Consider the following 14,010-nt stretch of genomic DNA (forward strand, 5'->3'; position numbering starts at 1 on the left):
CACTGCCACTGTCGCTACTAGTGCAACCCCACTAAATTCAGATGCACCCTAAGGCATTTTGTTCTGGAACCAGCTCTGGGCGCTAGTGCAGCGACCAGGACACATAGCCTTAGTCTGGCTTCCCAACCACAGACACGGCCAATTGTGCTTGTATGTACACCCGACCAAGCCGGATGTAACATGGGGGCTCGAACCTGCGACCCATGTGTTGTTAGGCAATGGGGAACAGTAGGGAATCTACCGCTGCACTACTTGGACGCCCCAATGCATCTAATTCCTAATTCTAGTCCACATATCTTTTCTGCCTCTCACTCCTTTGTTCTCCTCCCCTCCCTCTCTCCAGCCTCCCCACTGATCATTCTCCTATCAGTGAACGAGAGCCTTCTGATAAACCTATTATTCTTCACACACTATTACCATCACACAGCCTTCTCAGCCCTTCACTACAGTCACACTATTACCATCACACTGCCTTCTCAGCCCTTCACTACAGTCACACACTATTACCATCGCACAGCCTTCTCAGCCCTTCACTACAGTCACACACTATTACCATCGCACAGCCTTCTCAGCCCTTCACTACAGTCACACACTATTACCATCGCACAGCCTTCTCAGCCCTTCACTACAGTCACACACTATTACCATCACACTGCCTTCTCAGCCCTTCACTACAGTCACACACTATTACCATCACACAGCCTTCTCAGCCCTTCACTACAGTCACACACTATTACCATCACACAGCCTTCTCAGCCCTTCACTACAGTCAAGTCCTTTTGCACAGATTGCTTTTTCCACTTAGGATGTGGTTGGAAAGTGTCTGCAGCTGTACTTGTGAGTGTGTGTATATGAAGAGGGGAGGTTATGTCATTTGAACCAGTTCTGTCCAGACTCAATTTGAATCTGAATCTGTCACCACTCCGTCTGACCTGCTGAGAGGGAACGTGACATCTGCTGTCAATCTGAAATATCAATCTGAAATATACACACGGTAGCACTACAACACACACACACACACTCTCTCTCTCTCTCTGTCTCTCTCTCTCTCACATACACACACATGCACACACACATCTCTCACACACACATGCATACACATGTCTCACACACACATGCACACACAAGAGCAGCTGAAAATAAAATCCATGTCACCACACAAGTGGGTCGCCACTCGCCAGCTACTGGTTGACTGAGCATGTCATTGGGGTGACGAGTTAGAGTAGGTTCTAGTGTGTGTGTGTGTGTGTGTGTGTGTGTGTGTGTGTGTGTGTTATAGCATGGTCATGGTTGTCGATTTCACTAGTCAAGAGCTTTAAGTTGCTGTTGCAGCAGCTTAAAGAGCAGTCAGTGCAGTAATTGGCTAAAGCCAGAGTGGCTGTAGCTCAGGAGGTAGAGCGGGTCCTCAACTAATCGCTTTGGATAAAAGAGGTCGGTGGTTCGATTCCCAGCTCCTCCAGTCTCCATGTTGAAGTGTCCTTGGTCAAGACACTGAACCCCAAATTGCTCCCGTTGGTGTGCCAGCACCCTGCGTGGTAACCTGCCACCATCAGTGTGTGAATGGGTGAATGTACCTACTGACTGTAAAGCGCTTTGGATAAAAGCGCTATATAAATGCAGGCCATTTACCATTTTAAATGTTACTGCACTGAATGTGCAGTCAGTGTTAAAGAGCAGTCAGTGCAGTCAGTGTTAAAGAGCAGTCAGTGCAGTAAGTGATAAAGAGCAGTCAGTGCAGTAAGTATTAAAGAGCAGTCAGTGCAGTCAGTGTTAAAGAGCAGTCAGTGCAGTCAGTGTTAAAGAGCAGTCAGTGCAGTCAGTGTTAAAGAGCAGTCAGTGCAGTCAGTGTTAAAGAGCAGTCAGTGCAGTAAGTGATAAAGAGCAGTCAGTGCAGTAAGTGTTAAAGAGCAGTCAGTGCAGTAAGTGTTAAAGAGCAGTCAGTGCAGTCAGTGTTAAAGAGCAGTCAGTGCAGTAAGTGATAAAGAGCAGTCAGTGCAGTAAGTGATAAAGAGCAGTCATTGCAGTAAGTGTTAAAGAGCAGTCAGTGCAGTAAGTGTTAAAGAGCAGTCATTGCAGTAAGTGTTAAAGTGCAGTCAGTGCAGTAAGTGATAAAGAGCAGTCAGTGTTAAAGAGCAGTCAGTGTTAAAGAGCAGTCAGTGCAGTCAGTGTTAAAGAGCAGTCATTGCAGTAAGTGTTAAAGAGCAGTCAGTGCAGTAAGTGTTAAAGAGCATTCTGTGCAGTAAGTGTTAAAGTGCAGTCAGTGCAGTAAGTGTTAAAGAGCATTCAGAGCAGTCAGTGTTAAAGAGCATTCTGTGCAGTAAGTGATAAAGAGCAGTCATTGCAGTAAGTGTTAAAGTGCAGTCAGTGCAGTAAGTGATAAAGAGCAGTCAGTGTTAAAGAGCAGTCAGTGTTAAAGAGCATTCAGTGCAGTAAGTGTTAAAGAGCAGTCAGTGCAGTAAGTGTTAAAGAGCATTCTGTGCAGTAAGTGATAAAGAGCAGTCAGTGTTAAAGAGCAGTCAGTGTTAAAGAGCATTCAGTGCAGTAAGTGTTAAAGAGCAGTCAGTGCAGTAAGTGTTAAAGAGCAGTCAGTGCAGTAAGTGTTAAAGAGCATTCAGTGCAGTAAGTGTTAAAGAGCAGTCAGTGCAGTAAGTGTTAAAGAGCATTCAGTGCAGTAAGTGTTAAAGAGCAGTCAGTGCAGTAAGTGTTAAAGAGCAGTCAGTGCAGTAAGTGTTAAAGAGCAGTCAGTGCAGTAAGTGTTAAAGAGCATTCAGTGCAGTAAGTGTTAAAGAGCAGTCAGTGCAGTCAGTGTTAAAGAGCATTCAGTGCAGTAAGTGTTAAAGAGCATTCAGTGCAGTAAGTGTTAAAGAGCATTCAGTGCAGTAAGTGATAAAGAGCAGTCAGTGTTAAAGAGCAGTCAGTGTTAAAGAGCATTCAGTGCAGTAAGTGTTAAAGAGCAGTCAGTGCAGTAAGTGTTAAAGAGCAGTCAGTGCAGTAAGTGTTAAAGAGCATTCAGTGCAGTAAGTGTTAAAGAGCAGTCAGTGCAGTAAGTGTTAAAGAGCATTCAGTGCAGTAAGTGTTAAAGAGCAGTCAGTGCAGTAAGTGTTAAAGAGCAGTCAGTGTTAAAGAGCAGTCAGTGCAGTAAGTGTTAAAGAGCAGTCAGTGCAGTGAGTGTTAAAGAGCATTCTGTGCAGTAAGTGTTAAAGAGCATTCAGTGCAGTAAGTGTTAAAGAGCATTCTGTGCAGTAAGTGATAAAGAGCAGTCAGTGTTAAAGAGCAGTCAGTGTTAAAGAGCATTCAGTGCAGTAAGTGATAAAGAGCAGTCAGTGTTAAAGAGCAGTCAGTGTTAAAGAGCATTCAGTGCAGTAAGTGTTAAAGAGCAGTCAGTGCAGTAAGTGTTAAAGAGCAGTCAGTGCAGTAAGTGTTAAAGAGCATTCAGTGCAGTAAGTGTTAAAGAGCAGTCAGTGCAGTAAGTGTTAAAGAGCATTCAGTGCAGTAAGTGTTAAAGAGCAGTCAGTGCAGTAAGTGTTAAAGAGCAGTCAGTGCAGTAAGTGTTAAAGAGCAGTCAGTGCAGTAAGTGTTAAAGAGCAGTCAGTGCAGTAAGTGTTAAAGAGCATTCAGTGCAGTAAGTGTTAAAGAGCAGTCAGTGCAGTCAGTGTTAAAGAGCATTCAGTGCAGTAAGTGTTAAAGAGCATTCAGTGCAGTAAGTGTTAAAGAGCATTCAGTGCAGTAAGTGATAAAGAGCAGTCAGTGTTAAAGAGCAGTCAGTGTTAAAGAGCATTCAGTGCAGTAAGTGATAAAGAGCAGTCAGTGTTAAAGAGCAGTCAGTGTTAAAGAGCATTCAGTGCAGTAAGTGTTAAAGAGCAGTCAGTGCAGTAAGTGTTAAAGAGCAGTCAGTGCAGTAAGTGTTAAAGAGCATTCAGTGCAGTAAGTGTTAAAGAGCAGTCAGTGCAGTAAGTGTTAAAGAGCATTCAGTGCAGTAAGTGTTAAAGAGCAGTCAGTGCAGTAAGTGTTAAAGAGCAGTCAGTGCAGTAAGTGTTAAAGAGCAGTCAGTGCAGTAAGTGTTAAAGAGCAGTCAGTGCAGTAAGTGTTAAAGAGCAGTCAGTGCAGTAAGTGTTAAAGAGCATTCAGTGCAGTAAGTGTTAAAGAGCAGTCAGTGCAGTAAGTGTTAAAGAGCAGTCAGTGCAGTAAGTGTTAAAGAGCAGTCAGTGCAGTAAGTGTTAAAGAGCATTCAGTGCAGTAAGTGTTAAAGAGCAGTCAGTGCAGTAAGTGTTAAAGAGCAGTCAGTGCAGTAAGTGTTAAAGAGCAGTCAGTGCAGTAAGTGTTAAAGAGCAGTCAGTGCAGTCAGTGTTAAAGAGCAGTCAGTGCAGTAAGTGTTAAAGAGCATTCAGTGCAGTAAGTGTTAAAGAGCATTCAGTGCAGTAAGTGTTAAAGAGCAGTCAGTGCAGTAAGTGTTAAAGAGCAGTCAGTGCAGTAAGTGTTAAAGAGCAGTCAGTGCAGTAAGTGTTAAAGAGCAGTCAGTGCAGTAAGTGTTAAAGAGCAGTCAGTGCAGTAAGTGGTAAAGAGCAGTCAGTGCAGTAAGTGTTAAAGAGCATTCAGTGCAGTAAGTGTTAAAGAGCAGTCAGTGCAGTAAGTGTTAAAGAGCAGTCAGTGCAGTAAGTGGTAAAGAGCAGTCAGTGCAGTAAGTGTTAAAGAGCAGTCAGTGCAGTAAGTGTTAAAGAGCAGTCAGTGCAGTAAGTGGTAAAGAGCAGTCAGTGCAGTAAGTGTTAAAGAGCAGTCAGTGCAGTAAGTGTTAAAGATCAGTCAGTGCAGTCAGTGTTAAAGAGCATTCAGTGCAGTAAGTGTTAAAGAGCAGTCAGTGCAGTAAGTGTTAAAGAGCAGTCAGTGCAGTCAGTGTTAAAGAGCAGTCAGTGCAGTCAGTGTTAAATGTTATAATTGTACTGCATGAGGGAGGCGTGCCAGAGGCCAAACCAGGCATTTTGGCACAAAAATGTGGGGACAGCAATTACTTTGCGCTAAGAGAAAACCTGTTGCACAATGGGCATTGTAGCCTACCTGCAATAGGCTATTCACCTTCTATTCATAATTCTGGTGCTTAAGACTGCCCAAATCCCGTTTGCGCTGGCATTTTCTGGGCGCAAATGACGGCACGGCTCTAATTTGCGCCTGCAGCAGGTGCCGTCAACGTTTCCGCATGGCCGCCAAGAATTGCATCCCCACCATATTTCGGGGCTGTTTTAACTTACAAAACAGGGAGGTCACGTCTACCCAGACAATTATATAATTTTTAAACAGTTATGTTTCTGTATAAATCATTACAATATGCTCCCGTGAGGTGCGGATGCATTTAGCGCCGGCAGGGCGGTTGTGCAAAACTCGGCATAACACCTGGACACTTGCGCGTGGCGGGCTGCTATCGTTAAGGCACGCAAACAGGTGCGCCAGCGCAAATAGGGGATATCGCCTGTACCAAGATAGGGCCCAGAGTGTTTTAAATGTTGAGTCACAGGAGGACCCAGCTGATGAAAACATCTTGTGCCAAATGAGGATTGGTCAGAAGACCGTCTTTTTGGATGTTTATTCCTGACTCCTAATGTAAGACTCCAGGACATAAAAGCTTTGATGCTCTTTAAATGAATGTAATGCACTACAGCCTGTTGCTGGCCAGAAAGGAGGACCAAACAAAGGTAGAGAAACAAAATGCCAACATGGATAAAACCTCCTGGAAGTAACTACAGGTTAAATGTAATGTCTGAATAGCCACAGGGCTTGGGCAGTGGTGGTCTAAAGGTTAGAGAAGCGAGTTTGTGACCAGAAGGTTGTCAGTTCAATCTCCGGACTGGCAGGATAAATCTGGGTGGGGAAAGTGAACAAGCAGCCCTTGCCCCTCCCTCGTTACCACTACTGAGGTGCCCTTGAGCAAGGCCTGTTAACTCTGACCACTCCAGTGGAGCTGCAGTGGCCAGCAGATCAGACTGTGGTTGTACTGGTCAGCCTCCAGGTATGAATGTGTGTATGAATGTGAACAGAGTGCTCCTCAAAAAGATGCTCTCAGTGAGACAAGCAGCCACCTTTTAACTTTTAAGTCCACTTTTTTTTTTGCACTTCTTAACCTTTCATCTGCAGCCTAGGTTTTGCTTGCAGATTAAACACCTTGTTCCAAATATAGTATTAATATCTAACGTCTACATGCCCTTCAGAGAATCTTTTCCAGCACTGGTACTCTGGATTTTAGTCTCCAGGTGATCTTCTGTTTTTATCGATATTCATACTGCCTGCTAAATATTGCTATCTACTATTGTGTTCCCCCCCCTTACCTTTATTATCACGGTTTAACATTTAACATTTAAACAGTGCGCTGCCTAAATGTTAAGCCGTTTTTGCATTGCTCGGTATGGCTGAGCAAACAAGAGTGTGTGATAGATGTAAACAAAATCTTATTGAGGCGATAGTGTAAAAAATAATGACTCTGAAAATGCACCCTTCCATTTATGTGCCTCTCAGGTGATACAGTATGTCCCCCTGATTCTGGTTATAATCCACCCAGCCATGAGAGCCATTTTCATCATGTTTACCAAAGCATGGTGAAGCTGTTCTGCAGTGTGAGCTGCCCTGCCTGGCTGCTGTGTTTTAGTGTGAGCCGCCCTGCCTGGCTGCTGTGTTTTAGTGTGAGCCACCCTGCCTGGCTGCTGTGTTTTAGTGTGAGCCACCCTGCCTGGCTGCTGTGTTTTAGTGTGAGCCACCCTGCCTGGCTGCTGTGTTTTAGTGTGAGCCACCCTGCCTGGCTGCTGTGTTTTAGTGTGAGCCGCCCTGCCTGGCTGCTGTGTTTTAGTGTGAGCCACCCTGCCTGGCTGCTGTGTTTTAGTGTGAGCCACCCTGCCTGGCTGCTGTGTTTTAGTGTGAGCCACCCTGCCTGGCTGCTGTGTTTTAGTGTGAGCCACCCTGCCTGGCTGCTGTGTTTTAGTGTGAGCCACCCTGCCTGGCTGCTGTGTTTTAGTGTGAGCCACCCTGCCTGGCTGCTGTGTTTTATGCAAAGCTTCAGTCAGAGCTTTTCCATCAGGCTGTGAAAGTAGATAAATCCACACTCTGATAAGTTATCACTTCTCAAATATCCTTGCTTACAGTGTGGAATTTCTACTCAGTGGTAGCCTTGATTGGACCTTGAGTACAGGACGTCTATTTATTTTTTTATCCATGCAACTTGGTTTGTCAGATTTTAAATGTCATTTTCTCTCAATCTCAGATTGTGGGAATTAACTAGACAATGTGAAGGACATGTAGCCTGGTTAAAACCATCCGGATCCCTGAACTCACATTCTGTGTTGTTCTGTGAATCCGTCTGGACTCTGTACTGTGCACAGTCATTTCAGTGGGTGGAAGTAGCCAGTCCTTCAGCCAATCAGCATCTGATCCAGTCAAATACAAATCCACTCGGGAGAGCGGCGAAAACGTCTTTTCTGCTGAGAAAATCCGCTGTTGCGTACTCTTTTCTTTTTTAATTGTTGTTATTGAGTCTATTTCTGCAATGACTGCACTTATGGCTGTCTCAACAAACGTTGACATTACTGCTCGAGGCGGAGAGCCATGAAAGCAGCCATTACTGTTTTGCCAGTGGCGTTCCTGATTGGCCGGTTACGATGTCAACTACGAGGCAGGTCCCTGATTGGCCCGTCCGCCTTGTGGAATCTGAATTAGCCCGCTCCAGGGCAGAAGCCAGACGGTCTCGCAGTCGCAGAACGAAACACAAATGTGGTCAACCGGATGGTTTAGCAAGCTCAAGGACATGATCTCAGGGATGTGAAAGAGAAATTTGCTGCGGCTGCACTCATTTTTTATGGTTTCCTTTAGCAAGGTTGTATTCAAGGACCTTGCTATAGTTTGAACACACAAGGGATTTGTTTCCTGGCCCATTCAGACTGAAGGCTGTAGGCCTGCAGGCCTCTGCACAGAGGCTGAACACATACTGAATATAAACACATACAGACTGAATATATACAGGATATAAACTCAACACAAACACTGGCTTCACTCAGTACTGTAACAGTGAGATCACTACATATGGGAAACTCATTTCCATTAGTCTCAATGAGACTAATGGAAATGAGTTTCCATATCACAGTAAATTGTCTTAAGACAATTAAGACAATTTACTGTGACATGGTAACATATCTTGTTCTTGTTATGTTGTTATTGAGTCTATTTCTGCAATAACTGCACTTATGGCTGTGTTTACTTGACTAACGTAAATGTTACCCACCGCTCGTTGCTTCAGGAGCCGCCTTTTTTTTTTTGCCAGCGGTGTCCCTGATTGGCCAGTTACGTTGTCAACTATGAGGCAGGTCCCTGATTGGTCCATGGCATGCACTTTGGTTTACCAGGCTAATGGTAACACACCAACCAACCATCAGACCAAACACATATATGAGCGTGCACGCACGCATGCACGCGCACACACACACACACACACACACACACACACACACACACACACAGCATGATTACAGACAGTCTCAATTGTACTCAGAACACAATCTCACTGTGATCAGGATCATGTTTGTAGCTGCCAGTGTCACCAAATAGACTGACAGAAAACTCTCTCTTGTCCTGTTTCATCTCTCTGCTTATCTTTTTCTGTCTTCCTTTCCATCTATCTGTCTGTCTATCCATCTATCTATCTACTGTGTCTCTGTCTCTCTCATCTGAAGGGTGGTTTGCACAAGAGCACTATGCATTGGTCTTTAGATGATAATATAATATCAGGTTTTAGTTGTGACTTTAAAATTATAGTTTGATACCATTAATCTACTTCATGCTTGCTTGCTGGCCATCCCAATACATCAGCATCGTAAATGGATTACAGCTATGCAGTTATGAAATAGTCAATAGTTACTAGTCAAACAAGTTGTGAATGCTCTGTTGAAAGGCTGTTCTTTAAGGTGTTTTATGCAGAATATCCGTGTCACCAAATCTTACCTCTTGTCTGACATCTCCAAGTAAGCAATCAGTCAACATCAACATGACGGCTAGCAAATGCACTGCTTCCAGACTCCAGAGTCATTTTTATGGACACTTGACTTGACTTGTCAGGAGAATATATAGCTGTAAAATGTTGCCTCAACTATGTTGATGACTCTTTGTTGTTATTTTGTGTTAACTTTAGATTTCACATTTTCACACAAGGGGGTTGTAAAGCTTTTTCCATTTCATAAAGATCTGCACCACAAGCCCTGTCATGGCAATGCCAGGGAGAGAATTAAGAAATGATTACTCAAGAGATTATGAATATGAAGGTTTGTTTGTAGAGCAGCTCAACTTAGCTCAAATGCTGTTTGACTGGGCCACCTTTTTTAGCTCCCTCACTATGCTTCTAAGCCTCCGCTGAATGTGTGCGCAAGAGATTTTATTAGACTAGTTAAATCCGTGTAGGACATATGGTGCTGTGTGTATTGTGATCTGTTTTCCACGGAAAGTTCCATCAGTTGGGAAGAAGGGAGTGTTTTTAAGTCTTGTACGAGAATTGTGTGATACTGAATCAGCCATACAGATTAAAATTCTGATAGAAAATGAGTCAAGAATTTGTGCCATTCAGCCAGTGATCCTGTCCATCAAGTACACTTCAAGTATTCAAGTATTTGGTGTGTGTCTTTGTATGTCTAAGACATAATCTCATAATCTCGTTTTTCTGGGACCCAAGAGATCAATTTGGGCAGATATGCATAATTTTGTGCTGCACACTGTAAAATGTTCATTTGTCTATCGATGTCCATCACAGCCTAAAACAATACTCTCATCACTTCTCTCCCTCCCAGCTGTGAGCCGAGTCATTGACAGGACAGACAGACATGGGGAAGCAGAACAGCAAGCTCCGTCCTGAGGTGATGCAGGACCTGCTGGAGAGCACCGACTTCACCGAGCATGAGATCCAGGAGTGGTACAAGGGCTTCCTCCGGGACTGCCCCAGTGGGAACCTGTCCATGGAGGAGTTCAAGAAGATCTATGGCAACTTCTTCCCTTACGGCGACGCCTCCAAGTTCGCCGAGCACGTCTTCCGCACGTTCGACGCCAACGGTGACGGGACGATAGACTTCCGGGAGTTCATCATCGCACTGAGCGTGACGTCACGTGGCAAGCTGGAGCAGAAGCTGAAGTGGGCCTTCAGTATGTACGATCTGGACGGGAACGGGTACATCAGCAAGGCAGAGATGCTGGAGATCGTACAGGTGAGTGTGCATGCTGAGTGGATGGATCATGCCTAGTGTATCTCTCTATGGACATTTACAGTATATGGAACTGGCCATAGTTCCCATGGGCTTAAATCATAGACTGTATAAAAGCGATGGATGGAGTGTGTGTGACCTTACCCATTGGTTTGTGGACTCCCGTTTTGAAGCCTCCGTTTGGCATTCGCAGCCGCTGCCATCTTGTTTTTTGTTGTTGCTAGAAGTGACATATTTGTAGCCTTATAGTGCATTCATGTGGTGTCGGAGTCATCGGAAAAACAAGATTCCGACAGGGAAAATTCACATGAACGGCAGTCGGCAACAAAATGTTGGTACACGAGTTGCTGACTTGGGTGTTCAACAAGTCGAACACCCCCGCAGCACACTCACTCACTGCTGCTTTTCGTCTTCTACCGTTTTGTTTAACAGTGGTTTGTAAACAAATTAAAACATGCATTAGCGCCACCCACACTCACTGCTCAAATGACCCAGCCCTTCAGATTACTTATTTTATTTTAATGTAGGCATTACAGGTGGTATTTATGTAAAATGTAGAGTGACAGCTTGGAATAGATATAAAATTGAAGTTTCTACACTTCACTGTGGGTTTGTGATGCACCTGTGTTGAACCAATGGGCGATCAGTTCGATGCAGTTCTTGTCATCCTCTGTCCCTGCGCGCGCACCCACTAATGTTTGTATACAAGAAACCCTTCTATAGAGCTCAACAGTCACGTGACTGTTAAGAGAGTAACAGTCACACACACACACACACACACACACACACACACACACACACACACACACACACATTTAGTTTAAATTAATGTTTCCTCTTATTATTGTTGTCTTAAGTATTCTCTTACCTTATTATTAACTATTTGTATTGTGTGAGGACCCCAGGAAGATTAAGGGCCCTATCTTCGCAAAAGCGGTAATATAGCTTCTACAACAGCATGAGTGAATACTGGATTCTGATTGGCTAGCAACAGTGGTAAATAGGCCAACAATCTACATTTCGGCTCCAACCGCAGTATCACTCCGCTCCCTGATGAATGAAGAACACCTGTGCTGACTCCGCCCACTGTTAGCCTGTCAGTCTACAAATCTCTAACAAGGAAATGTCCGATTTCGTAGTAACGTTTGATTTACTGGGTGGATTGAGTTTTGAGCAGTGGTTAGATGAAGATTTACTGTGGGTAAAGGGGGTTTGGGTCAGTTCAACTTGGGGCAGAGCAGGTCCGGAGGCCGGCCTCGATGCTGCCCCTGAATGTTGGACAATTTGGGAGGTCGACCTGGATACTGGTACCGCAGGCAGGACCAGGCGGGAGGCTGGTGATTAGGGATGGACCCCACAGGAGGTCGACGAGGAAGGATGGGCCGCCCCACAGGAAGTCGGCGATGAGGAAGGCCGTGGCTGGCCCTGCAGCACTGCAGGCTTACCAGCAGGAGGAGGAGCACCAAGGAGCTGGCCCTGCAGCACTGCAGGCTTACCAGCAGGAGGAGGAGCACCAAGGAGCTGGCCCTGCAGCACTGCAGGCTTACCAGCAGGAGGAGGAGCACCAAGGAGCTGGCCCTGCAGCACTGCAGGCTGACCAGCAGGAGGAGGAGCACCAAGGAGCTGGCCCTGCAGCACTGCAGGCTTACCAGCAGGAGGAGGAGCACCACCAAGGAGCTGGCCCTGCAGCACTGCAGGCTTACCAGCAGGAGGAGGAGCACCAAGGAGCTGGCCCTGCAGCACTGCAGGCTGACCAGCAGGAGGAGGAGCACCAAGGAGCTGGCCCTGCAGCACTGCAGGCTTACCAGCAGGAGGAGGAGCACCAAGGAGCTGGCCCTGCAGCACTGCAGGCTTACCAGCAGGAGGAGGAGCACCAAGGAGCTGGCCCTGCAGCACTGCAGGCTTACCAGCAGGAGGAGGAGCACCAAGGAGCTGGCCCTGCAGCACTGCAGGCTTACCAGCAGGAGGAGGAGCACCAAGGAGCTGGCCCTGCAGCACTGCAGGCTTACCAGCAGGAGGAGGAGCACCAAGGAGCTGGCCCTGCAGCACTGCAGGCTTACCAGCAGGAGGAGGAGCACCAAGGAGCTGGCCCTGCAGCACTGCAGGCTTACCAGCAGGAGGAGGAGCACCAAGGAGCTGGCCCTGCAGCACTGCAGGCTTACCAGCAGGAGGAGCACCAAGGAGCTGGCCCTGCAGCACTGCAGGCTTACCAGCAGGAGGAGGAGCACCAAGGAGCTGGCCCTGCAGCACTGCAGGCTTACCAGCAGGAGGAGGAGCACCAAGGAGCTGGCCCTGCAGCACTGCAGGCTTACCAGCAGGAGGAGGAGCACCAAGGAGCTGGCCCTGCAGCACTGCAGGCTTACCAGCAGGAGGAGGAGCACCAAGGAGCTGGCCCTGCAGCACTGCAGGCTTACCAGCAGGAGGAGGAGCACCAAGGAGCTGGCCCTGCAGCACTGCAGGCTTACCAGCAGGAGGAGGAGCACCAAGGAGCTGGCCCTGCAGCACTGCAGGCTTACCAGCAGGAGGAGGAGCACCAAGGAGCTGGCCCTGCAGCACTGCAGGCTTACCAGCAGGAGGAGGAGCACCAAGGAGCTGGCCCTGCAGCACTGCAGGCTTACCAGCAGGAGGAGGAGCACCAAGGAGCTGGCCCTGCAGCACTGCAGGCTTACCAGCAGGAGGAGCACCAAGGAGCTGGCCCTGCAGCACTGCAGGCTTACCAGCAGGAGGAGGAGCACCAAGGAGCTGGCCCTGCAGCACTGCAGGCTTACCAGCAGGAGGAGGAGCACCAAGGAGCTGGCCCTGCAGCACTGCAGGCTTACCAGCAGGAGGAGGAGCACCAAGGAGCTGGCCCTGCAGCACTGCAGGCTTACCAGCAGGAGGAGGAGCACCAAGGAGCTGGCCCTGCAGCACTGCAGGCTTACTAGCAGGAGGAACATTGAGGAGCTGGCCTGGAGGCTGGTCAGCAGGGGGAGCAACAGAGGTCTGGTCGTGGAGGGCTGCAAGGTGACCAGCGGGGGGACTCCCAGGGAGCTGGCCTTTTAGGGATGCAGTTCACCAGTGGGGGCACATCTGCAGGGGTGTGTCGGAGCTGAGGCTCACTCCAGCTAGCTAATGCTCTCTCCTGCAGGAGTGTGTCAGAGCTGAGGTTCACTCCAGCTAGCTAATGCTATCTCGTGCAGGAGTGTGTCAGAGCTGAGGCTCACTCCAGCTAGCTAATGCTATCTCCTGCAGGAGTGTGTCAGAGCTGAGGCTCACTCCAGCTAGCTAATGCTATCTCCTGCAGGAGTGTGTCAGAGCTGAGGTTCACTCCAGCTAGCTAATGCTCTCTCCTGCAGGAGTGTGTCAGAGCTGAGGCTCACTCCAGCTAGCTAATGCTATCTCCTGCAGAGAGTGTGTAAATGCTAGTGATGCTCATAATTGGCCTTGCTGCTGTGGGAGTAATTGAATGAGATGGATCGCAGCCAGCCTGGCTCATTTTCTTCAGATAATGGCAAACCCTGAACACAGCGAGAAAGATCAACTTGTCTCATCCACTCATCAATAGTTGATGTCTAACCTCTCCATGTGAAAAGTGGTGTTATCTCAGCGGAGCAGGCAGGCGCAGAGGGAAGTGCATTGTCTCAAATGGCGAGAAGGAGATGGAGAGCGGTCGTAGTGGTAATTTACTGAGATTGAATCGAATATGAAGGTAGATGGATCACTGCTCAGGTGAATACGGGAAACATTCATATGTGGTGTGATGGTGAGATAGTGTGTGTGTGTGTGTGTGTGTGTGTGTGTGTGTGTGTGTGTGTGT

General features: G+C 47.3%; 1 protein-coding gene across 4 annotated transcripts in view; it reads left to right on the forward strand.

Moving 5' to 3' along the window:
- ncalda (neurocalcin delta a) overlaps window positions 1-14,010 on the forward strand; it is a 132,473-nt gene that overhangs the window by 103,036 nt on the left and 15,427 nt on the right. For all 4 annotated transcript variants that reach the window (XM_083634384.1, XM_083634383.1, XM_083634385.1 and 1 more), the window contains one exon: window positions 9,807-10,217. In XM_083634384.1, coding sequence (XP_083490510.1) covers window positions 9,840-10,217 — 378 coding nt within the window. In that variant the 5' untranslated portion in view covers window positions 9,807-9,839. The remainder of the gene's footprint in view (window positions 1-9,806; window positions 10,218-14,010) is intronic.

Source organism: Poromitra crassiceps (genome assembly GCF_964638095.1).
Source record: "Poromitra crassiceps genome assembly, chromosome: 1".
Taxonomy (NCBI): domain Eukaryota; kingdom Metazoa; phylum Chordata; class Actinopteri; order Beryciformes; family Melamphaidae; genus Poromitra; species Poromitra crassiceps.